The following is a 24952-nucleotide window of genomic DNA, read 5'->3' on the forward strand; positions in this document are numbered from 1 at the left end:
GGGTTTGCTGAGTTTCAACATATTTTCAACCTATAAATTTCACCAAATTTAGGAAAATTAGGATGATTATTTCTCAAGACATCTTGTTTTACTTCCTGTGGGACTCCAAAATGTATACTTAATCTTTGAATATATTTCCCTGGTTGCTCATTCAATTTTTCCTCCAATGTTTTTTTCTTTCTCTTCTTCAGATCATATAATTTCTATGGATCTATCTTCAGGTTTGTTAACTCTTTTGGCCCATCTGGCCTACTGTTGTCCATTGAATATTTTATTTTAGATGCTATATTTTTACTTCTGAAATTTTCATTTGGTTCTTTTTGTAATTGTTATTTTTTTCTTCTATTTTTTTCCTGTCTTTTTCTTTATTATGTGAATGTTTTCTGTTAGGTCTTTTGTTTTATGTCCAATTTAAATAGCTGCTTTAAAGTTGACATCTAATAACTCCAGTATTTGTATGTCTTGGATGTATTTTCAGATCCTCTGCTTTCTTGAATGTGGGATCCACTGTTTGTTTTTTTCTGGGTAGTATAGTATTAGATTGTACCTTGAACATGGTGATGGGCAGGTGAAGAACTCTAACTCTGGTTATCCTCCTTTGGAGGGAGTAGTGTTTTTGTTTTAACAGCCAGCTAACCTGGCTCACCCACACCCAGGCTGATCTTCTCCAAATGGGCAGTTGCTATGCCTTCTCCAGTCCTTCAGCTTTTCCTGGGCTGCTAGGGTCTACCATGCTCCTGTAATCACCCTGGTCCACCAGAGATTTCAACAGAATTTGCTATGGAACTTTGGAGGTTCCTTTCTGTGACTGTTTTTGAAACTGTCTTTGTACCTGTGGTCACATTCCAGCACCCATGTACAGTTGCATCTCCTGTATGTTCAGGACTGCTTACTGTGTGGATAATCGTTCTGGTTCGAGCTAGTTAGTTCTTGCCGTTTGCAGAGCCTGGATTTGTGCTTTCTTTGAAATATAATGCAACATGATTTGTTGATTAATTGAATGTAGTGGGCAGTGATGGCTGGAGTGCAGGCAAAAGAGTAGGATCATTCACTTTGGATTTATGCAAAAGGAAGAATGGTTTTCACTCAAAGATGACTGCTGGGGGAGGAGTGTGTGTACGATAACTACAGTAAAGTAGGAGGATGTGGAAATCAAAGGTTTCATTTAGATATGTTAAATTTCATATACTTTCTATATATTCAACTGAAAATGTCAAATACATGGTTGGATATTTGAAATCTGGAGCTCATGGGTAGCAGTTTGAGTCCTCAAAATGTAATTGGTATTTGAAACCACAGGATTAAAGAGCTTTATCCAGGGAGAGTATGGCTATGACAAAGGGCTGTCTAGCAGGGTACTCTGAGACACTTTGATATTCAGAGGTCAAGCAGGGGAGGAAGGACTACCTACGGTGGAGACCGACCAACAAGGAGGCGTGGGGGCAGTGCCCGAGGAATGTGATCTCAGGAGTCAGAGGAGCAGGGTGCATGGATGGTGGGAGCAGACAGCTGAGTTCATTGCCAATCAGGAATCAGTGGAGCAAAGTGCAAAGGCGGGTAACTGGAGATAGGTCCAGCAGAGGCTCTGGGTGACTTTATTCTCCCACCTTATTGGTGGGTGGTGAGAAAGTAGAGCCTCCAGCAGCTGTGGACTGAAGGTGTTGCCCTCAGGGTTGTGGGTACATAGGCTGCAACAGGGTCAGCTGTGGGCTGTGGCTCACCAGAGGCAAAGGGACAACACAATCAGTGACTGTTCATTACTGATACAGCATTCCGGTCCTATAGTTGTGGACCCCACATGCCTGCTCAGGTGCCTGGTAAACCTAACTGCCAGAATCTGAGGTGGCTTGGGCTGTATATGTGTTGCAATAAGGATGTTCTATTTCTGACTTCTTGATAGTTGGCTAGATGTTCTTTAGTTGATGATCTTAGTGATAGTAGAAAATGAATGCTAGCCAGGCATGTTGGTGCATTCCTATAATCCCAGCACTCAAGAGCCTGAGGCAGGAGAATTGCCTCAAGTTCAAGATAAGCCTGGGACTCTATCTGAAAAAACCAAAAATAAAAAGAATGCTGACTTTCAGCCAGAGATAATCTAGTCTCTTTCTTTTTTCTTTCTTTCAGTTTCATTAAAACTAGGAAAAGAAATAGGCTCTTCAGAGTGAGTAAAAGCAAGAAAAGAAGTAAGCCCTAAAGCTTGAGGATGGGCCACCATGGATAGAGAACACAGTTGTAAAAACTCAATAGCAACTGTCCTGAGGTGTCCCACACCTCAGGCTGACATCAGGTCTGGGATATCCTGTAGAACACCTGCTCAGGTTTTCATAAGAAATCTGTGTGCAGGGTTTGGGGAACTGTTCTGCATGTGTGTTCTGGAATCTTATAATTAACAGGTCATGCATACTTCCCTAGCCAGCTTTGCCTTGCCCTAATCTCCTGTCTCATTTCCCTCTGAGGGACACATATCTCATTTCCCTCTGAGGGACACGTGATTCTTTATGGAGTGCTGAGGGAATGGAGTCCTCTGTCTTCCAGCTTCTTCCTACCCACTGGGGATCATGTGCTCTCCAACTCCCTTGAGGTACTGTGGCTTGCTTGGTGGGTCAAAGGAAAAACCCTGTCAGAAGACAATGAGAAAAGCATTAGTGACCATTGAGCTGCCTGTTTGATGGGAGAAAGAAACTGTGCTATTAGCCCAAATATGAGAAGCAGATTTGTATACTTCTTATGGAGGACAAAGTATGGCAAAGAGGGAGGTTAGATAAATTATCAAGAACCTGAGAGCCTCACCTTACAAGATTACCCACATAATGGGTCTGATTAAAAAATGGAGACTCAATATAGGTGCCCGTCTAAGTTATAGTGAATTAGGGTCATTAGTGAGTGTACTTATCTCCACAATGAGTAGTACTAGAGTCTTACTTTCTAAAGAGGAGCCTAGAGTCTTCCAGAGGGTCTGAAGAATAGCTTTCTTCTTAGTCCTGTGAAAATTCTAGTGACTATTTCCCATGTAGGCTTTTTATAGCTTGTCACTGCATTCCTTGAAGAAGGACCAAATAGGTCCTCAAAAACTGGGAATAGGGCTAGGGTCTTAAAAGGCTATAGGGCTGCCCTTCTTGCCTCCCTATCTGCCTTTTGATTTCCCAAGGACATTTCAGACCTGTTTCTTTATGAACCCTTACAATACATGACTGCAAACTGCTTGAGAAGATAGACAGCCTCTAGCAGTTGTAGAATTCCCTCTTGGTGTTTTATTTATAAATGATTGCTTGTTAGTCAGTAAGCTTCTTCTTTCCAGATTGCTGCACGGACTTGTAGTACCAGAAAGGCATATTTGGAGTCCATATAGATCAATGATGGGTAGCTTTGCCACCACTGGTATAGATATATAGCCTAATGTCAATGCTTGAGTAAGAGCTATGAGATCTGCCTTTTGAGCAGAGGTCCCTGGATGAACTTGGCCTCAATGGCTTGTTGTAGACTGACAACTGCATAACCTGCCTGTGAATGTTCTTGGACAAAGTTACTTTCATCAGTGAACCACACCTCCTTAGGGTCTCGAAGGGACAGGTCATTGATATCCTGCCTGCTTGCATAGGTCTGAGAGATTACTTATTTACCGGAGTGGCTAATTTCTGGGCCTGTAGACATCAAAGAGGCAGGGTGAGGAGTGGTGCTAACCTTAGGGTGTCTTAGAGCATGTCCTCATACTTGGCAAGTTATTTTCCTGTTAACTACAAGTAATCTTTGGCCTCAAGAGTTGCTCTGACCTAATGGAGAGTCAGGAGTTCTAGTCTCTATCCTAAAGTTAATTTTGCAGCCTCCTTCATTGGCATAGCTGCTCCTCAGGGCAGAGCATAGTGCTCACCTCTGGGTACCTGTTTTGCTGAGTTGACTTGGGATGGGGCAGCTCTGGCTTTTGCTGACACTAGTACTGCTGGATTGATGCTGCACTCAAGCTCTTTTTCTTGAGTGGGTATTAGCCCACACCAGGCTCCCTGCCTTTATGTTGGGCTTTACTGTCTGTTCCAAAGGACTCCATTCTAAACCCTAGCAGTAATTCAAGCATGCATTCCAGCCATCACCTTGCCACAGTGGGGATAAGGCTCTTTCAGAATATATAGGATAATCCCAGTCATTTCCCAGTGTGTGAACCATATATGGGCCCTCAGTATTTCACATCCCTGTACTCCTCGTCCCATCATCCCTGAACTCTTATCTATTGTAGGAGTTCTTATAGAATTTATTAGTTTTGATTCAAAGCTATCAAATTCGCTTTATAATTGAAAAGTTAACTTATTTATATTTAGTTTGTACTGTCTCCTGTACTAGTCAGCCCCACCTCTTATTATCCCAGAGTGAAAGGCTCTCAGGTATTATGAAAGTCTATGTGATGAATTACTGAATGTTAGAAACATTGTTTTCAGAAAGTAAGTCATATGTGGCAATGTCAGTATGTTGGAGATCTGCTGTCGTCTTCCTTTGTGCTCCATATTTCATTTACTTTTTTTGGTCTTTTGTATTAAAAGCATTTATATAGATAAATGGGACAATTTTCTGATCTAAGACATTCTATTACCAAGTTAAAACAATTGGGACCATTTCCATATAAGACAAATATTTCTATAACACATTTTATATTTAACCTCTCTTAATACCAACCAGGTTAACTAATAAAGTATTTGAAATATAGCATTAGAAATAACCTCTATGTTAATAGTTTTTAAATTAATTTTATTCGTACATTTTAGGTATACGATATAATGGCATTCATCATAGGAAATTTGTACCTTTACATAATCTATCTTGGTTCTTATTTTTTTCTGCATTTCCCTTCCTTCTCTTCCACCCCTCCTGTTAATACTTCTATAGTGCTGAAAAACCAGTATTTGTGTGCGGTGTGCATGTATGTGTGCGTGCATGCATGCGTGCTTGTGTGTGTGTGTGTTACTGGGTATTGAACCGTGAGCCTTCCCTTTGATCTATATCCTCAGCTCTGATTTATTTTTGTTTCTGAGACAGTCTTGCTGAATCACTAAAGTGCCCAGGCTGGGTTTAAACTATTCTCAGAGCTTTGGGATTATAGGCATGCACCACTGCACCTGTATTGAAAACTCAATTCTTTTATCTATGTGTTAATTCCTTTCTAAAATATTTATTTACTTTAGCTGATTTTTAGAAATCACTTTGCAGGAATCCTATTTTTTTCTCCTGTTTTGGAACACTGTAACTGAGTGAGAACAAACACCATCATAACTCAGAACTGAATTACAGCCAAATTTAAATTATTTGTGCTCTGAGGAAGAGAACTGGCAAAGATGAAAGGCACATGGCTGGTGTATTGTAAGATAATTGTAACCATGGTAGAATTTGTTTCCTAATGTTATGTGTTGGAACATTTTAGTGATGAGGCTGATCATAGATGAAAAGCCCCTTTGTATGTTTCTAGTTAAATTTAAATCATAACAACATTATTCCAACATTAAAAATAGTCATTTCCTGTGGAATCACTGGGTCGGTAATTTGCTTTATCTTATGTGGAAGTGGTTTTATGCCTGGGTTAGTGATGTCTCTAAATAACATAAGTTTTCAGGAAGACATACCCTAACAGTGATGACTCTCTAAAATCCAGATAAAGGAATATGAGAAGCTTGACAATGAGGAAGATCGTCTGCGTAGAAGTCGGCAGATTTATGATGCCTACATCATGAAGGAGCTTCTCTCTTGTTCACATGTAAATGTTACCTCTGGTTCTGTTATTTTTGTGTGATAACGATGATACTGCTTTCAGCATTTCCAGAATAAACCTAAAACAGTAGGAAGGTGTTTAAAATTTTTAAAATGTATATCTAGGGCAGAACCGATTTCTTATTTTGTCAGTTGTTTCCTTATGATACACAGTATCTCTTTCATCATGGTCATTTAGTGTATTTCACACACTGATAATTTCACTGCAAAAAACTGATGAAATAGCTTGGATCCACTGAAGAAAAAAATCTCAATTCTAACTTTCTGAGGGAAGTTGTTTTATTATTTTAATTTAGTTATGCTTTAACAAGTTAATTAAATATTATAAATGTAAATCTTAAATACTTTCTTTGAATTAATAAGGACTGTAATATATTAATCTTGTTCATGAATAGTTAAATAATGGTTGAAATAATTGTTTTCCTTGTAAATCAGATAAATAGTATAATTTGGCTGTTAGTTAAACTGAGTTCTTAGGAAATTATTTCACCACCAAGTAGTAGAATAATTAGTCATGTAAATTTACCATGTAAAAATCTGTAAAGTAACACTATATTTCACAGAAATGGACTGACAGTCCTGGCCTACTATGTCCAGTACAGTAGCCATTAGCCACTGTGGCTATTTGAATTTGTTTGAATTAATTAAATCAGATGAGGTTACAAATATACTTCCTTGGTTCCTCATGAGCCACATGTAACTCAGGTGCTCAGTAGCCCCACGTGGCCATTGGCTTTTTCATGGGATGACACTAGAGCACAGCATTTCATCATGGCAAAACGGTCACAGAAGTGATGCACTCTAGTGCTTCTGCTCTTGGTGTTTGCTACAGTTCTTACTGCTGCTTGTGTAACTGTGGCTGAAGATTACACCTCTGGTAGCTTCATTGTTTCGCTGTTCTTTTGACCCACATTGCTTGCACAGAAATAATTTCTAAGGTGGAACTAATTGTTGGTTCCAGGTTCTCCCTGCCATGCTGGGAAGGACTCAGCCCTTAAAGAAGGCTAGATGTTCGCAGCAACGAGGGGAGTTTTGGCAACGTGATGTAGTATTTAAAGCTGCTTTTACCGTGCATGAGTACAGAGGATACAGTTTGAAGTTGTAATTCACATCTCTGGAAGATCCATTCTGCCACGGCTGCAGCGAGACTTTCTTGAATCCAAAACTTTTCAGCACTGTGGCTTGGCTTTGTAAACCTGCCATTTAATTCTTAGGTGCATGGCTTGTGCATTCATTTTTTTGTTATAGAAGACATTTTGTATTTTTAGAACTTTTATCAACCAGTGAAGGAATGTGTGCATTAGGTGCTGGTAGGGTTCTTTACTGTTTATCACCACAGTAACGTCAACCTCCTTTGGGATTAGATATGTCAGATAGGCCCCATTGTGCCGCTGTCATTCTGGGCACATGTCTGAGAACTCCAGACATCCAGGGGATAAACATGTTTGAATTCTCTACAGATAGACCACAGATCTTAAGGTATGTGTGCTAATATAATTACCCTAGGTTATTGTAGGTTATACCATAGGTTATACATAGGTTACCATTTAGTAATTGTTGTATTGAGTTATCTTTTATTATATTGTACTGTGTAGAGAGGTTTCTTACATTTGCAATTATTTAAAAAACATGTCTTTGATTTTTGAAAGCCATTCTCACAGCAAGCTGTAGAGCATGTGCAAAGTCACCTGTCCAGGAAACAAGTGACAGCAACTCTTTTTCAGGTAAGATAAAATTATCTTAAAATAAACACAAAAAATTTTCTTACCACTGGAATTCGGTGTCATTCTTTCTTTGTGCACAAATATACTAGAAGAATTGCTTTGTAAGACTGTTCTCACAGGAACAGCTGAAGCTTGCTGTTTGCCTTCTGTTGAAATGTGCACCTTTTCCAACAGGCCCTGCAGAATTGCCTGAGGAGAGGTACTGGAGTTTTCTAGTAATGTTATGGGCTAGAAATCAAGATAAGACATTGGAGAAGACAGCTTTTTCTCATTTGACATTTTAATACCTGTGATGAACAGAATTTACAAGATTTATTTTGTAATGTCAGGGTGTTGGTACTTGCAGTGACTATCCTTCAGAGATATGAGTATAATACAGTTGTACAGATTTAGATAACAAGACTTAGCTAAATGTACAACTAATAAGCCTATGCATTTGCTGTTGTTGAGGTCAGATGGATTCGCCTCATCAAAGCCTTTTGCATCCCTTTTTCTGTAAAGGAGCGGTAGTGTTTACAATGACAAATTCTCCATAAATCTTGTACTTTTTCTGTTTCTAAGAAGTGAAAGAGTGCCATTGAGTACTGCAATGATGTTCATAAATGAAAATGATTAATTTATTCTTGTCTTAGATTATTCAGTCATTTGCAGTCAGTTGATTTTTTTAGTTGATTTTTTATTTGATGTCTTATGATAATGTTTGTGCAAAATAAAGTTGACCACTTTACAGAGAAAATACCAATTTAGCTCTTAGAACATTTGGACAGTAACAAGTCAGATACTACCCTTCTGTCAAAATAACTAGATGGACTTTTCATAATATGTAAAACCTGTCTGTAGAGCCCAGTGGGTTCTAATCTTGATCTCTGAAATGAGCTGGCCCAACCTGTGTTTCTGCTGCAGCTTTCTGACTGCATGTTCTCACCTGTGGAGTGCAGCTATCAGGACCTCACCTTCAGAGGGGGTTCTGAGATTCCACGAGGAAGGTACATGGGGGGCTGCTTTGCACTGGGCAGAATGCTGCCCAAATGTTAGCTGTTATTGGATATCTTGCAGTGAAAAAGTACAGTGTGAATATTTGCTTTTTGTTGTCTCCATATTTCTACATCAGAATTTCATTTTTCACCTGACTTTGCTGCGGTGTGCCAATAGTCCTATAGTCAATCACATCTAACGCTGCTAAACTGTTCCTTGTAGTTTATGGTGTGTTAGTCAGTTTTGCATTGTATTTCGTAAATAAATAAAGGCCAATTTAACTAGACAATTTGGAGGCTGAAAATCTAAGATCAGAATGTTCCTTTGAGTGTCTCACACAATGGTGGCATGGTGGCATGGTAGGAGCATGTGCTGGAGGGAGAGTTCATCTGGAGATACAGGAAGCCACAGAGATAAAGGAGGAACCAGGCTTGTTTTTATAGCAACAACCTTTCATGAGAATTAACCATAGTTCCAAAGAACTCCATCGTCCCATCTGGGGGCAGCACCTGTGGTGACCTAATCATTCCCCATGAGGCTCCACCTCCTAAAGGCCCCTCACACTGCCACATGTTCAGCCAAACCCCCAACGCGTGAGTCTTTGGGGGACACGTTCAACCCATATCCAAACCGCAGCACATGGGGTTTTATTCACATGTTCACTTTCCCTATAGCATAAATAACATTGAAACAGGATTTTTCCAGGTGAGATACAAATGGCACTAAAATTCTTCGCATACCCTCAAGGAACATTCATTTAGAAGCTGTTTATTTAGATGTCTTTTAAAAACCCTACCAATTTGTTTTTTCCTTAAAAGATGAATGAAAATAGTATTCTGGTACAATTTGATAAGAGAATGGGTACTGTTCTATTTCAAAAGAAAAAAAGATACTAAATTCATTAAAGTGAATGTGTTAGTGTAATTTAACATGTAACAGAGGAGCATAGTGATAAAATATGAATAAACATTTTATGTTTGATTGTCCTGTTTATAGAGGTACATCAACCAATAAAGTTGAAATTTGTAGTAATAAAAATGCTCCCCAAGTAAATAAAAGATTTTTATGAAATTCATTTTGTTTGCAAGCTCAACTTGAGAGGTAGGTGTTTGCATAGGTACTTTTGGTAGTGGGGGCTAGGAAAGGTTGGGGCTGGTGTTTGGATGGCTAAACATGAGACATTCTCACTTTAAGTCTTAAGGTAGCCTTCCAAATGAGATCCAGCTTATCTGCCTCTGCCTCCTCTTTTTGTGCTACTGCGCATTAAATCCCGGACCTTCTCACTGAGCTGGCTACATCCCCAGCCCTTTATAAAAAATCGATTGAGACAAAGTCTCACTAAGTTGCCAGATTGCCAGGCTGGGCTTGACTTTATGATCCTCCTTCCTCGGCCTCACAGAGGGCTTGGGTTTCCAGGCATGTGCCAGTGTTCCTGGCTTTTCCTTTTACAGATTAAGAGTACAGAGCACCAGAGAGAGGAGCAGGTGTTCATCGTCCCACTGCCACTTCTGGCTTCTGCTGTGCTCCCTGGGTGTGTTAGTTGTTCCTTCTGCTGAAGCAGTGCAGTCCATGAGCGGTTAAGAATTCCTAGAGACTACTGTCTTTTTACTCTTTAGCAGAGAATGTGGGTTGTTTGACAAAATGGAAAAGAAAAATATTAATTGATATAATTGTTTTTATAAAAGAAAGTCTGATATATAAAATTTAGCCTTTTTATAGATCTTTAAACGCTTGATCTGCTTTGTATCTTGAAGTCCACATAACCTTTTGAGTCTTGCAGAGGACATGGCTAAGATGGACATGGTGTGCTGCCATGGAGTCCTAGTGATTCAGAGCTGGAGATTACCTCAGAGAGTTCGACTCCCCTTTTATCAAGGAGGAAGCTAATTCCACATGGCTTCAGGGACCAGTCCCGAGCCTTCTCCAGACAGCAGTAGCCCTGGGGAAGGTGGGGTAGAGGTCGGCATGTCCCCAGGGAATACCCCTTGCCAGTGCAGTCTTCTTTCTTCAGCAGGAAATGAGATTCCCAGGGGTCTGGTCCTCCTGGCTTCTGCAGACTTCTCCCCTTAGCACTCCGGACCACGCCAGGATTGGTTGCTCTTTTGTAAACATTCAGGACAATCCATAAAGTCACCAAAAGTATTAAATTTTGAATTGTTTAACAATTTGGGTCATTGAGATGTTTTCCAGAAAGATCTTGTTTGGCTCTCAGTTGAACTGTAAAAGAGTACCGCACTTGATAATTTTATTGTATCTGATTTAAAATTGCTCACCTGAAGCAGTTTACACTGCTTATTTGGTAATGGATAAAGCAGCACAGAACTTTAGTAGATTGTAGTTGCTCTAAAGCGAAGGCATTGTACACACGAACCACGAGCCTCTGGCTTCAACCCCATTAGCCATGAACTTGCTCAGAGATTTTGGGGCTGCACCTGCCCACAGTCCCAAAGCCTCCTATTCTGAACGTGGGATTAACTGAGTGGAATTAACTCTCCTTCCTGATTACCTTTAGCTCTACTTTTAAGAGGTAAGAAGTCAGTGAGTAAGATAGCTAGTTAAGATAACTATGGAATTATTTGCTTTTCGTCATTAAAACTCGACATGAACACAGATCACTAATGCTTTTAGTAGTTTATGACTCACAGGGCCCAGTACAAAATGAAAACACGGGGTCCCTTTTCAGAACTTATTAAGAATTTGAGATGGGGATAGAGGAACATTAAACACAACGCCAGGATCTTCAGAGTTGCACACTCACGAAGCTGGCCCTTGTCATTTAGGAAGGGTCTGTGACTTGCCAGGAGCTGTACCAGGCAGCAAGGATGCAGTGACTTACTATGCAGACCTGCCCCTGTCTTCGTGGGACCAGTATTGGAGACAGCTATGAAATAAATAGTCCTGGTAGTGAATCTCTTAGTGAAAACTGGACAGCCACCAAGAGGGACAGGGACATGGTGCAGTGGGACTGCATCACCATGAACCTCACCTGGGCTGATTCTCACTTGTTTGTACCTTTCATTTTAATATATCGTGTTTACAATGTGTGACTTCTTTTCCATCCTTTCCAGCCATACATAGAAGAAATTTGTGAAAGTCTCCGAGGAAGCATTTTCCAAAAGTTTATGGAAAGGTATGCAACTTTGTGCATATATACATGTATACATATTGCCAAGACTTATGTGTCAGCCTTTGCTCTATACTTTATAAATTTAGAGTTTGTGTAGCTTCATATCCCTTTGGCCTTCAGTTCTTTAGCTTCAACTGATCTAAAATTTAAATAGACAGGGGAACTTCAGTTTTTAAAGTATCTTTTAAAGTGTAATTTATCAGATTTATTTCTTTGGATTGTGATGGCATATCTCCCAAAGGTAGACAAGCCCAAACTCCATGCTTCATGTACTAATGGAATTTAAGGGCATAGGCTACAGTGTGTTTATAATTGTATGCACTATTAAAATACCTAAGAATTATGTTCCTGTGGGCTACTCAACCCAGAGAGCATGTTTGTGTTCTAATATTCTGCAGTTTGCCAGTAGTACCTGTAGAAACATTTGTCTCATGTGATGTTCAGATACCAACCCATCAGTTCTTTCGTGGGTCATGCTTCTCATGGCGCACTGTGGGAATTAGACTTCCTACAGCCTAGTCTGCCTTCACACTGACCCTTCTCACCCTAAACAAGGATCATTTCTAGATGGTTGACACACCGATCATGTCTCATGGCTGGAGCTGTGTACAGCTGCTCAGTAATTATACTTAAAGAGCAACACTGCTTTTCTGTAGTTTTCTTCTCATGTACTCAAAGAGTTAAAGCAATTAGAAACTGTGTTGTGATTCTGTTGGAGTTCAAGAGATAATTTTACCTTGGAGTGGAGTCAATACTTTGGGAAAGGAATGTACATACAAGTGATTATATTCTTCTGAGCCACAGCAGAAACTCTGCCAGAAGGCACAACAGTGAGGCCGAGGGAAGGACTGCTGGCTCTGGGCTGGGCTTCCACCTCCATTCCCGGTGCTCCTCAAATCTGAGCTTGCTCACCTCTTCAGTCACCTTTGTATTCAGTGGACCCTTGGGAGATGGGAAAGATGGGCTGGTAATCCAAAGCTGGAGGCAAGTCTTCCCTGGATGTGGTCTAACTCCAAAGTACATCCTTCTGCCGACCCAGAGCTGGCATAGCTTTTTCTTTCCCCAAGTTAGCCATCACCTGTTCCAGGGAATTCGAGGGAAATTACCTGCATTTCAGGAAGCATGCACTCCACATGTTTTGAAGCATTTACAGTTTTATATAAGTTGTTTTAAAAATCATTCTGTTAATCCTTACACCTTTCAGTTCTTTTTCTGTTGATGCATTCTCAAATTAGAAATAGAAATTCCCTGTCAAGTCACGAGTTTTGGTTTTGGAAAGCACAGGTCCTCGATCAAGCATCGTGGGACCTGGTGGGTTGGGCTCCAAGTTCAGGTGACTGCCCCCTGGCGGCCACCCTGCAGTCTGGCAGTAAAGGGGAAGAACCCAGCAGTGCGGGGGTCTAGCTGCCATCTCCTGCAGAGGCCTGCACAGTGACCAGGACTAAACTCCCAGGGGGCTGGCTCTGTGTGGAGGCCTGTGAGCCTGTTGCTCGAGCAGCAAGCTTCTGGTGCTGTGCAGCACAGACACTGAGTGAGCATCACAGTTCAAACAGGCTGCCACCCACACTGCGTCCAGGCATTTTGGGGTCTTTGACTGATCTTTGAGGCCTCTGCAGAGGCTGTGGCTACCAACAACCTGTGCTCTTCATCAAGGCTCCTTCTGCCCCAGTGGTGATCAAGAATATTGCATAGTCACATCACCCAGAGGCAGACAGGGCTAGACCCTGACACCCAGCGCACAAGCGAGGAACTCGTTACAGCAAATCCATACCTGGTGGGCTAATGTGCCCTTGCCCCTCTCTTCCCGGTCTGCTAAACTTCAGGCTACCTGTAAAGAGTGCCAAGTCACTGTTCGTTGCACCAGCTCTGAGTGCCAGGATCTGTGAAGAAGGAGTGTACATGAGCCCCTGAGTCCAAGGGAAGTTCTGGGGCTGGTTATGGATTTATAAATATGGGAACACCCCGATGGCTGGTCCTTCTGCAGGTACATGCTGGAAAACGGGGTCTCTCAAAAGATAATGGTAATTTACTAAGCTCATAGCGATATTAGGAAAATTAATGAAATACTCTTTGGAGTCACTGAAAAAGTTACTATCTGATTACGAAGAATTCTTCTGGTTTTGAGTTTTAATCATCTTGTTAGCATTAAAAGTATTTGTAAAGGATCTTTATTTTTTAAAGTCCTATTAAATAAAACCCATAGGGAATTGTGGTAGTTGGGTGTTCTGTGGCATTCTCTTACACTCATGTTAATACCTGTAACGTGCACTTCGTAGATATTCCTTCTGTCCTTCCTCTCTTCCTTTTCCCCTTGTTTTCTTTTTTCATTCTAAGGGCACTGGATCCTGTGTCTTTGTAAGGAATCAAGCTAAGGCTAGATAAGATCCAGTTTTCACCAAGAATAGTCTGTGCTTTCAAGGAGAATTCAGTTTAGGACTCATTTTTTTCCTTCCATCTTTTCTTTCCCCTCCTGCCTTCTACCTATCTCTCCCTCCTTTCCTTCCTTGCTCTCTCTCTCTCTTTTTTTAAATACAATGCGCAGGATTAGACTCAGGCCCTTCCATATCATAGTCAAGTGCCTTAGCACTGATCTGTGCTGTCATCCCCAATAGTATGCATTTATTCTGAACAGCTATTTACTAATTAATTTACAGATATGTTGCTCATTAGTTAAAAAGTAATGAAAATAATGTATTTATTAAGTAAATATTGATAGTTATTTTTGTTGTTGAAGCAGTCACTTGCTGAACAATTGAGAAGACTGAAGAAGCATGTCAGGGTGTGTGACACTGAATTTTAGGATTCTAATCTGAGAGATTCTCTCCCATGCTCTTTATATCTTTGAGAGGCAGTGCTAAATTTTGATTAAGATGTCTGGATCCTGTTCATCTGGGTTCACATGGGCTCCACCCACTCTCCTACCATGTGACCTTGGCCAAGCCATTTGGTATTTAGCTGCTTTAATCTTCTCTGCTAAGGTGGAATCCCAATAGTACCTGTCCTTAGAACTGTTGAAAGTAGGGCCAGGGATTCAGCTTAGTGATTCTGCTGCCTGCCTTGGAAGTGTAAGGATTTGAGTTCAAAACCCAGTACCAAAAAAAATAGAACTGTTAAAAGGAGCATATGTGCCCTACCTAACACATGGTAGGCACAGTTTTTTAGTGCTTGCTACTCTTAAAATTATTTGTGAACATTAATTTTTTTCACCATTTAGAGCTGCACTGCCCAGTGTGATAGCTACTAGCCACCCAAGATTCTGAGCACTTGAAATGAGATGAGTCAAAATTCAAATGCACTGTAACTGCAAAAGATACATCAGATTTCGAAGGTCTTCTGTATAAATAAGAATGTAGAATATCCTGTTGATAAATTCATACTGATTACATGTCAAAGTAATCTTTTTTTATCCATCGAGTCCTTGAAGTATATTATTAAATTATATATGTGACTTGTGTTATCTCCCTGTTGGATAATACTAAGTCAGATAGAAATGTCAGCATAGTTATGGTAATTAAGGGAGAGACTTGAACCTTTCATTTGATTTGTAAAATAAAGCAATGATTGTTGGTGAATGTTTTGTGAAACAGTGCTGGAGATAAATTGCCTTGTTTGAGAACCAACACAAGTAATGCAGTTCTAGTTTCTCTTATAACATTGTTTTACATGTCCATTTAATTTGATACTTCTCAGTAATTATTTGTATTCTCTTTTAGTGACAAGTTCACTAGATTTTGTCAGTGGAAAAATGTAGAATTAAATATTCATGTGAGTATATCTTTTTATTTTTCCTTTCTTAAATTAAAAATTCCTCGGCTTAACCTCATGAGGAAATATTCTGGAGCATACTTCCCAAGGGTACAGGGTCTAAACACATCCTCTGTTCAGTTCTGTGTATTCAGAACCCCTCCTCCCTTGGTCACTGACAGACAGTTAAGAGTTTTAACTTTATTTTCACAGTGATGGATGAGTGCGCTTATTTTCCTAAGAAAGGCTATTTTAAGCACTGATTGACCCTTTCACAGAAGTAGTAGTCGAAATACATACCTTAATGCAACTTCCATGTCCTTGTCTTTTGTATTCTTAACAAGTCTCTTCTTTTTCACATTATCAGGTATGATAACAAATATTGGATGTAATCATAAAAACAATGACATTTTTTAGTAGAACAAGGTTTTCTCTGTTTTTATTACTTTGAGAATGACAAAAGCAGTCTTCAAACGCAGGCTGCTTTCTAGCACATGTTTCCTGGGGTTTCATCTTTCAGTTTTCAGCGGCAGTCCTTCTGCTTTACTTCCCCTTAGACTGCACTTTCCTACTGCAGCCCCTCTGACCCTTCTCCTAGCTCCCTCTCAGGCTTGCATCTGGACTAAAGGATGGATCAGATCCATTGACTTTCCTTTCTCCCTCCCTTCCTACTCCCTTCCCTTCTTCTTTTCATTTACACTTGAAATGGTACTGTTGGAAGAGGAATTGTTTAAACCTCCTTTTCCATCATATTTCCAAGCAAGACTTAGAAGTAAGAGACTATAACTCACATTTTAAAAATCCCTAGCATCTCTTGTGGATCGGTGAGCAGACCTCAGGTCCTTGCAGACTCTAAGCATTAGCTGTATAGACTGGAAGCCAAAGCAAGCTGATATTGTGGTAGGATAGAATAAATAAAAGCTAGGTAAAAAGGAGACAAGGAAATCATAAGTAAAAGAAATTGTACTTTTAAGAAGACTCTAATGTCCAGGAGTCAGCCAGAGTTACCCAAGGTGATCCCATATATGCATTCCTTTGGTTAAATTTAGACTCTTTCCCTACCATACCCATCATACCCAAATTCCTCAAGAATAATAGTGGGGGGGAAAAAGAATACTAAAAGCCCATAAATTGACTTAATTAAAAAGTAAGGAGCAGGAGCCTGATCCAAAATAAAGGAGCAGGTTAAGTGAGCCCAAAGAGTGTTTAAATTACCTATTTTTAAAAAACCTACTCTTATCTGTAAAATGGGCTAATACACTTCTGAAGGGTAGGCCATCTTTTCCCAGGCTTTTCCACTGCTTTAAGAAAACACACACACATATATCTATGTATTCCCAGTTCCAATGTATAATGCATCTTGTTTCTCTGAGCACTCGCATTCCACTCCTGAGCGTATCCTAAAATCTCTGCTAGTAGATCCTTCTCATGCATCTTACTGCCATGTCCTAAAAAAACCTGCTACAGAAGAGTGGATTAGCTTCCTTATTTTAGCTCAAAGCCCTCTCAGACCAAGTGACAAGATGAAGGCCTGTGATGCTTCAAGTGCTGTGTGGGGAAGCCTTGGAGTCTTAACCCTGAATTTGCCAGGATACATCAGCAGGAGACAGACATTTGTGACTGTCTGATGGCCTCTTGCCATGAATGTCAGATTCACTATCTACCTTTGTGCCTTCTGATGCTATGAAAACTACTTATGTACTGGAACATTACTGAACAAGTGATTGCTGAAAAAAGGAAAGTGCTGATGAATAAAGCCTCTTTATTTTCTTTTCTCACATTTGGTGTTGTTTCATGCTCACATGCCCAGCACAAGTCCTCTCTCTCTGCTGATGTTATCAGTAGGAAATTCACATGGCTGCCATCAGTTGGGCTTTCTGATCAGCCAGCCATTGTCCTGAAGATACAGATGCACTTGACCAAGGCTCTCATCTTTCTACCCTGAGAGTTCCTGGAACTGTTGAATTCTTCCCAAACTTTCGGCATGGCTGAAGTTACTTCTTATCTTGACCAGAAATTCCACACATATTAGTCTTTAGGGTATTGCAGTCTAAGATTCACATGAGTGGAAAAGCCAGCCAGCTGACTTTGTTCCCATTCCATCCTCTTCCCATTTGCCTCTATGGTGTGCCTTGTGTCCTTGTACTGTGCAGAGGAGGTCACCGGCCATCTTAACCATCTTTGTGTGTTACATCTTGCAGCTTCAGCAATCAGTTGTAGAAGGTGTCAGTGCCCAAATCCAAATTGCTACATGTATTTTTCTTGAAAACAAATCTTTGAAGTGATATAACTTTATGTGATTTCATGTTGTCATTTTTTCACTTTGATTTCACAGTTGACCATGAACGATTTCAGTGTACACAGGATTATTGGACGAGGAGGATTTGGCGAAGTATATGGTTGCAGGAAAGCAGACACTGGAAAAATGTAAGCCTTCTATCTCTATGTGTTTTACCAGAACTTTTAACATAATTTTATGTTTGCACCCATAGAAAATCCTTGTGCAGAAATATGGAAGTCCGTGATCTTTCTCTGGAAAGAATTGATCACAGAAAGAAATAGGCTGTATGCTGTTAAGCAATGTGAATGAGAACAATAAGCCTGAACCTCTTGTCAGGATCCATGGGAGTTGACAGTGACCCTGTGTGGAGTGCCCACCTTTGCTTAGGCTCTGGGGGTAAAGCAGGGGCCCAGAGATGAGCAAGGAACAATTCCTAACAGCTGGAAACCTGTGGTGTTTGCCTTCCAGTCAGATCGTGCTCTGAGGAATTCTTTGCTTTGCATAAGAGACACATTCTTTGCTAAACAAAGACCAACCTCTGTGGTTAAGTGTAGGCATTTTGGGGTAACCTGCATTTCAGGAGAAGTCAGTGCTAATAGTTTGGGTGCTGGAGGAGGGGCCTCCTTGTCTGACAGTGGCAGTGAGCCTGGGGCTCCATCCCTCTCAAAACCTTTACCTGTGAGAGTCTGAGGGAAGGATATTGAGGACACAGATACTTTGACTGCGTTAAGTGCCACAGGGCCTTCTGGGCAGGGTTCCTAAGCATGGAGAAAATTGCTCTTTTTTAATTGAAAATGAATATACTCCTGAAGGCAAGAAAATAGAAACATGACTTGATAGACCCAGAATACAACTGTGTTTAAGTGACAGGCATTTTGAAGCAGTGGGCGAGATAGAGTGGTATTTGAAGTGTGGTTTATAAGACAATTGAATCATCAAGAAGTCCTTGGGGTGCCCTCATTTGGGGCCTGCCTTCAGCTACATTCATTCCCTGTACAGTCCACACAGTAGGCAGGTTCTGTAGCTGCCAATGTTTGGAGACTGAAATTGTCCTTCACTAATTGTGTTACTGCCTTGGGGCTCTGTTTAAGGTGAACAGAGGCCTGTCACTAAGTTGAAGCCTGGGGTCCTAAGACAGAGTGGTCTTCATCCAGGGCGAGGGTCTTGGAGTCATACCAGCCACAGCAGGTTGACTTTCTATTCCAGGTGCAGTTTGTGACCTGTGCCTCTACATCTCTTGGTCTGTAAGCAAGGAAATCAAAGTACCTTATTGAGAGAATTAAATACAATGACCAAACTTGGTAACATTCTCTCCTGTAGTAAGTGCCAGTGCACAGAGTGAGTTTAGACGCAGGGTCTTCTTCAACCCTGGCCTCCGCCTTGGAAGTTCTTCCCCATTCTCTCCTGACTCAGTGGACTTTTGATCCTAATTAATAAAGTTTACTTACTGCTTGCTGTATCTTCATTCAAGCTTAAGTTTTGTTGCATCATTGCAGCTCATGGAAGTACTTAGTCTATCTAGTGTGTCATATGATGTTGAAGTAAATAATACCAGTTCATGTCTTTATATAAAATTATTTACCTAACCCACAAAAGCACCCAGCATGTAGGTCCATATTCTCTATCTTGACCAGGCATGACGGTGCATGTGTGCTGTTTGGGAAGCTGAAGCCAGAGGATTATTAGAGCCTAGATCTAGGACCAGTCTGGGCAACATAGCAAGATACTGTCTAGCCAACAACAGTAAATTCTCTATGTTATATAAATAAGGTATAAGTGGTTATTAAGAATCACACAGTGGGAAGTGGTCAGGCTTGATGTATTGGTCAGCTTTACCACTACTGAGCCAGACTACGTGGCCCTTACAGTTCGAGTAGCAGAGGTTGCATTTGCCTCATGGTTTGAGTTCATGATCTCTGTGTGAAGGAAAATGGGCACAGTGGCTGAGAATTAGAGCACAGGGAAGAGTCACCAGCAAGATGCGCACCCTCCAAAGGGCCCGGTGACGTCTCCAACTAGGCCCCACCTCCCAACAGCACAGTTGGCCATTAGTGCACTGCTCAGTATAGCGCCCCATGATCTAGTCACTTCTCTAGGAACCTCTTAATCCAGTCAGGATGTCAAGTTTAACTAGCATGACCTCGCTCCTAGAGATCCTTTTTTTAAACTTTTTTTGTTAGTACATATTTGTCATGCATACCGATCACATTCATCATTGGGAATTTGTACCTGTAAATTATATATCTTAATTCTTTTTTCTCTTTCTCCTTCTCCCCCTTGAACCCTTCTTTCTCTCCCATTTACAAAAGCTTTGTTCCCATTTTTTCTTTCCATTCTCTTTTTTTTCGTTTTCTTTCCATTCTCTTTTTTTTTCTTTTTCTTTGAGACCATAATCTTAAGTGAAATAAATTAGACATGCAAGTGTAAATATCACATTGTTTCTTTCTGTGAGGAACCCAAAGGGTAAGTAAGAAGCATAATGGAGGATAGATATTGGGAAGTTGGAAGAACTTGTTCAAATAGGAAGGGTAACAGCGGGGAGAGGGAAGGGAAGGAGGAGAGAAAGAAAACCTTCTAGGAATCCTACTCCATTCTTGCCAGGCTGCAGGCTGAAAAGTAGGCCTCTGCATTGGCTCTGCTCCCCCGCTGCACCAGGGAGTTGCCGCGCGTACCCTCAGAGCTGCTGTGGCTCTTAATGGCTTCCTTGAGTGGACTTTCTCAGCCAGTGGCCTAGGGCCTGGGTGTCCTGTGTGCTGTGCTATGAAAACCATCCTGGTAGAGGGTGATATTAGAGGAAGTGTGAAGCCTTTTTGAATTTTCTCATCATAAAAAGGAAGTATTTAAAGAACATGTTACTTTATATGTTCTCAGTAGTTCATCTTAGAATTAAGCACGTGAATGTCTTTGCCAACTGATTTGTTATAAGAATTCCTGGAAAAATGAATAAAATTACCAACGTTAAACATTTGTCTCTGTTTTTATGTAATTCAAACATGGTAAGCTTGATTAATAAAAAGTTAAGTGGCTTTTCTGTATTCCACCCCTCCGAGGCTCCATCAGCCTGGGCTTATGAAGTAGATCAACAGGGATGTCTGCTTGCACACATAGTTATCGGTCCTGGAAAAATCTCTAAAGACACTGCATACATTCCTTTTTGGCTTATTGTATCCAATTGAAAAGCTTCCTGTTTTCTTTTCTTTTGCCTGTGATTTTAGAATGTGCGCGAGAACTTGTCTCTTGTTTTCTTAATATGAATTTATTCCTAGTTCTTGAAAAATCTTAAATTGTCAGCTGGTCTTTTCAATTAACTTTAACCAAGGTCTGGGGATTTAGCTCAGTGGTTCCAGCACCTGCCTCAAAAGCACAAGGACCCAAGTTCGAACTCTGGTACCAAAAAAAAAAAAAAAGTTATTATTCAATTAACTTTAACCAATGAATGAAAATAACCAATAATATGAAAATCTTATTTTTTATTATTTGAAATGTAATAAATATCAAGATTAAAAACTTATCCATTTATGTTTCGGTTCTTTTTTTGTGTTTTTTTTGTTTGTTTGTTTTGGTACCAGGGATCAAATTAGGGACCTGTGTTTGTGAGGCAGGCTATGGAAACTTAGAGCTAAATCCCAGGCCCCAAAACTTACTAGTTTAGCATCTTATACTTTGTACACTTTTATCAAAACTTGACTGCTAGTGAATTCACAATTACAGTCTTCTAAATATGATACGTAGGTCCAAAGTCCCAGTAGGCAGGAACAATAAACAAAATATTTCAGCAAATTTATTTATATTTATCTACATGTAATGATAGAATATCTTAAATACTATTTTTTCTCATAATACATAATAATTTGTATTTCTTATGTGGTGTTTGGGTGGCATGTTGTGTTTTGTTTGTTTTTTGGCATACTAGGGGTTGAACCCAGTGCCTTCGCACTGAGCTACATCTCTGGCCCATTTTAAATTTTTTAGTTTAAGCCAGGATCTCATTAAGTTGCTAGGCTGGGCTCAAACTCAAGATCCTCCTGCCTTAGCCTCCCAGAATGCTGGGATTATAGGCGTGTATACCAGATCTGGCTCTATTTTTTTTCTTTTAAAATTGCCTAAATTTCTAGGAACTCTTAGCAGTGTGATATATATTGTTTAAATCTGTCCAGATGTATTTAAGTATAGATTTTTCCATAATCTTTATGCTTGTAGGTATGCAATGAAATGCTTGGATAAGAAGAGGATCAAGATGAAGCAAGGAGAAACATTAGCTTTAAATGAAAGGATTATGTTATCTCTTGTCAGTACAGGAGTAAGTATCCAGTTTCCAGCTTTGCTTTTAGAATGTATTTGTCTACTTTATAGCAGGTGATTTATTTATCCCTTCTAATTATGGGGGCGGCCAATTCATAGGTGGGATGGGATTTGATATCTCCTTGTACTTGAAATCAGAAGTTAGCAGAGTCAGAGTGCAGCTACTTTCACTGCACACCATGACCTCTGCCAGGGCCTTTTGACTTGGCCCTGACTTCCTTCTCTGAAGAGTAGAGTAGCTCTGTATAGCTGCAGTGGTAAAAAATAATCATGAAAGAAAAATAAATTACTTTAACATGCTAAAAAAAAACCAAACATGATTACATGATGGAGCAGGGCTGATTCTGAGAAGAAACAAGGGAAGTAGCTCTTGCTTTTGATGAGCAAATGGAGAGGGCGTGGCTTAGATTGGCGGAATCTAAATGGTCCTGTTGAAGTTGGCCCTCCTTGGTGTTTCCATTGGATGTGGCTTTCTTTTGCCTTCTGCACTTGATGCTTGGTCCTGCAATACACTGGTCATTTCCATTCCCAGCACTGCGTTTCTACCAGATGGGCATTTTGTGTATGTGTTAACCTCTACCAGGGCTGGTAGAAACAAACACTTACCGTGGGTCGTTTGTGCTTACAGAGCAGCTGCCCATTCTGACTTCTCAATTTGTGTGTGTCTTTGGGAGCTGAAAGAATTTCATATTGAATACTCACACCAGCCGAGTTTATACCCAAAGAGACAGGGATGGCCTAAACCCTACTGCTAGATTCTGTGTGAAGTCATCTTCACCAAATGGTGCAAAAGCATCAGACTTTATTGGCCAATCTGAGAATCTTCTTCAACTAAGAAGCAAGAAACTTTCAGCCCACAGTGGTCAGTTTGCCTGCAGACACTGGATGCCCTGGCTGGGGCTCCCTTCTTGCCAGTACTTTGAGGGCCAAGCTCCTTGGGTTTATCACCTGTGCTTATTGTGTCACAGATAGTATTTTTTTTTTTTTTGGCCTTCATTTTAAGTGCTTTTGGAAGGGCTGTTTTCTATCAGAGCCATAGAACAGAATAATCTAGCAGAACTGTAACAAGTGAAAATGCTTTGGCTATAAATAATTTCTAATTATGTGCTTCTGCCTCCCAATGTATGGATATTAAGCCTTTCAAACAGGAGCCATTCTGTACGTGTGTGTTGGTGTGTGACCAGGTTTGTACCTGATAGAAATGGGAGTGATGTGACTTTAAGTAGTTATTACAGTGTTAATTTTTAATGAGTTATCCCAAGCCTTGGGTAAGAAAGCCTATGCAAAAAATGTTTTGATATGGGAAAAACAAGGGATAGTTTTTGTGTAACATTTTATTTATTTTATTCAGATGAAGGAGAATATAATTAAGCAGCTGTATGATTTTTACTGGTCTGACCTTAGAGAACATTTTAAAATGAGGTTATGTTGAACAACTACTTAGAACTAATTTAAAAGAATTAGTTCTATTTTTACTCAAACATTGAACCATATGCTGTTTGAACATTTTTATTTATGGAATTTAAAGAGTTACAATGAAATTACTTGCTAATCAAAGGCCACTTTGGGTAGATTTTTAATGATGCTTAGTTTAAATTGAGCAGAGGCAAAGCTCTGGGAGAGCCTGGACTGTGGAGTTTGGGGCAGTGAGAGGCACTGCATTCACTCCTGGTGATTTCTTTTGCTTGAAATTTGCCTTTGCTCTCCGTGATCACTCCCATCAGCCTCCAGTCTTCCCGCCCCACCATGAGCTAGTAGCAATCACTATACTGCTTTCTTCTGCTACACTTGGAGAGTAGAAAGGAAAATGTGTGTTTGAGAACCAGGAAGTATGTCCATAGCTGGAAAGAGCACTCGGCAAGTTCACAAACGAAGTCATGTGGCCTCATGGGCTGTCCTGCTCAGTCCTCTCAGAACCACAGTGAGTGACTGGAGGGTGCAAGTACCTCCATGTGCTCAGATCCCAGCCCCTCATTCAGCTGCCCAGAAGGGGACAAGGTGATGTCCAGATAGCTTGGGAATGTGCAGCCAGTTGGGACAAGTGACAAGCACTGTGAAAGATTGCTGGGGCTTGGGAAGCATCTTCCAGGGTGCAGGTGTACCTCCTGCGGGGCCAGGCTCTTGTTCACTCTGGGTGGGAGTTCAGGGAGGAACTTTGCACTTAAGAGTCTGCTTGCTCTACAGACCCATGGGCATGTGCTCACTCTGACCCACAATCGGGCAGGTCGTCCTGACCATGTCTGCTTTAGCTTTTATTAACCACAGGCTGTGTTTTCGTGCTGGTCAGTGTTGGGTTCTCTCATAACAGTGCCTGCCCAGCACCTAAAGAGAAGGGAAGAGCAGGCCATTGGTGCAGTAGAGGTCCCTGTTCTTCCTCCCTCACTGCATTTTTACTTTACCATGTCATTGAGAAATACGGTGGGTCTTTCGTTACAGTAATGGGAACAGGTTTTATTCTGTAGCTAGAGACTGTAGGGGAAGCAGCAGAGCCCCATTCGCACAATATGAGGAGGGCTAGGGTGCTTCCTCTGGAGAGTAGGGAGCAGGTAGACGATGGGGGCTCATGCAGAGCCAGGAAAGAAGAAAGGAGGAGGGGGCCTGTCCACGTGAGACTCACTGGGGATGCCCCTGGTGCTGGTTGAAATTGGGCTCCTCCCCTCACACAGAGGCTGGAGAGCCAGGGCCCTGTCTGAAGGTGTGGTGAGTGTTCTCAAGCAGGCATGTTACTGAGGGCAAGGATCATCCTCAGGGTACAGCCTAGAGCTTTGTGAAACTGTGCCCATGTTTGTTCAAGTGTTAAGAGGTCAAGATTGAAGTGGGCTCAAAAAGAGGCCTCTGCAAAGCATGGCTAGCTATGGGCCAAAGAGATAGACTTTACCCATTGCTGGGGAAACTTGCCTTGTAAGGAGAACTCTGGAGAGGGTGAGGAGGTGTGGCATTTGCATCTTACTGGCTACTAACTTTTCGTGATCTCAAGCAAGTTCTTTCCTTTTGCGGGAACCCTAATTTTCCTTGTCTTTAAAAGGAAGACATCGTGATTTTTTGCTGTAA

The 24952-nt window shown here is 40.8% G+C and overlaps 1 protein-coding gene across 3 annotated transcripts in view; it reads left to right on the top strand.

The window, feature by feature from the left end:
- The window catches only part of LOC104859919 (beta-adrenergic receptor kinase 2), a 135117-nt gene that overhangs the window by 73865 nt on the left and 36300 nt on the right, over nt 1-24952 (top strand). For 2 of the 3 annotated variants that reach the window (XR_004515246.1, XM_033758745.1), the window contains 6 exons: nt 5633-5734; nt 7398-7472; nt 11516-11577; nt 15288-15339; nt 17654-17745; nt 21800-21899. Coding sequence is in view for 2 of the 3 variants with exons in the window: in XM_033758745.1 (XP_033614636.1) it covers nt 5633-5734; nt 7398-7472; nt 11516-11577; nt 15288-15339; nt 17654-17745; nt 21800-21899 (483 nt within the window). In the remaining variant the exon portion in view is untranslated. Of the gene's footprint in view, nt 1-2494; nt 2582-5632; nt 5735-7397; nt 7473-11515; nt 11578-15287; nt 15340-17653; nt 17746-21799; nt 21900-24952 lie in introns of those variants that run through there. The other variant, XM_033758746.1, reaches the window with a different exon arrangement.

Source organism: Fukomys damarensis, unplaced genomic scaffold (assembly GCF_012274545.1).
Source record: "Fukomys damarensis isolate Sample0158 unplaced genomic scaffold, DMR_v1.0_HiC HiC_scaffold_34, whole genome shotgun sequence".
NCBI lineage: Eukaryota > Metazoa > Chordata > Mammalia > Rodentia > Bathyergidae > Fukomys > Fukomys damarensis.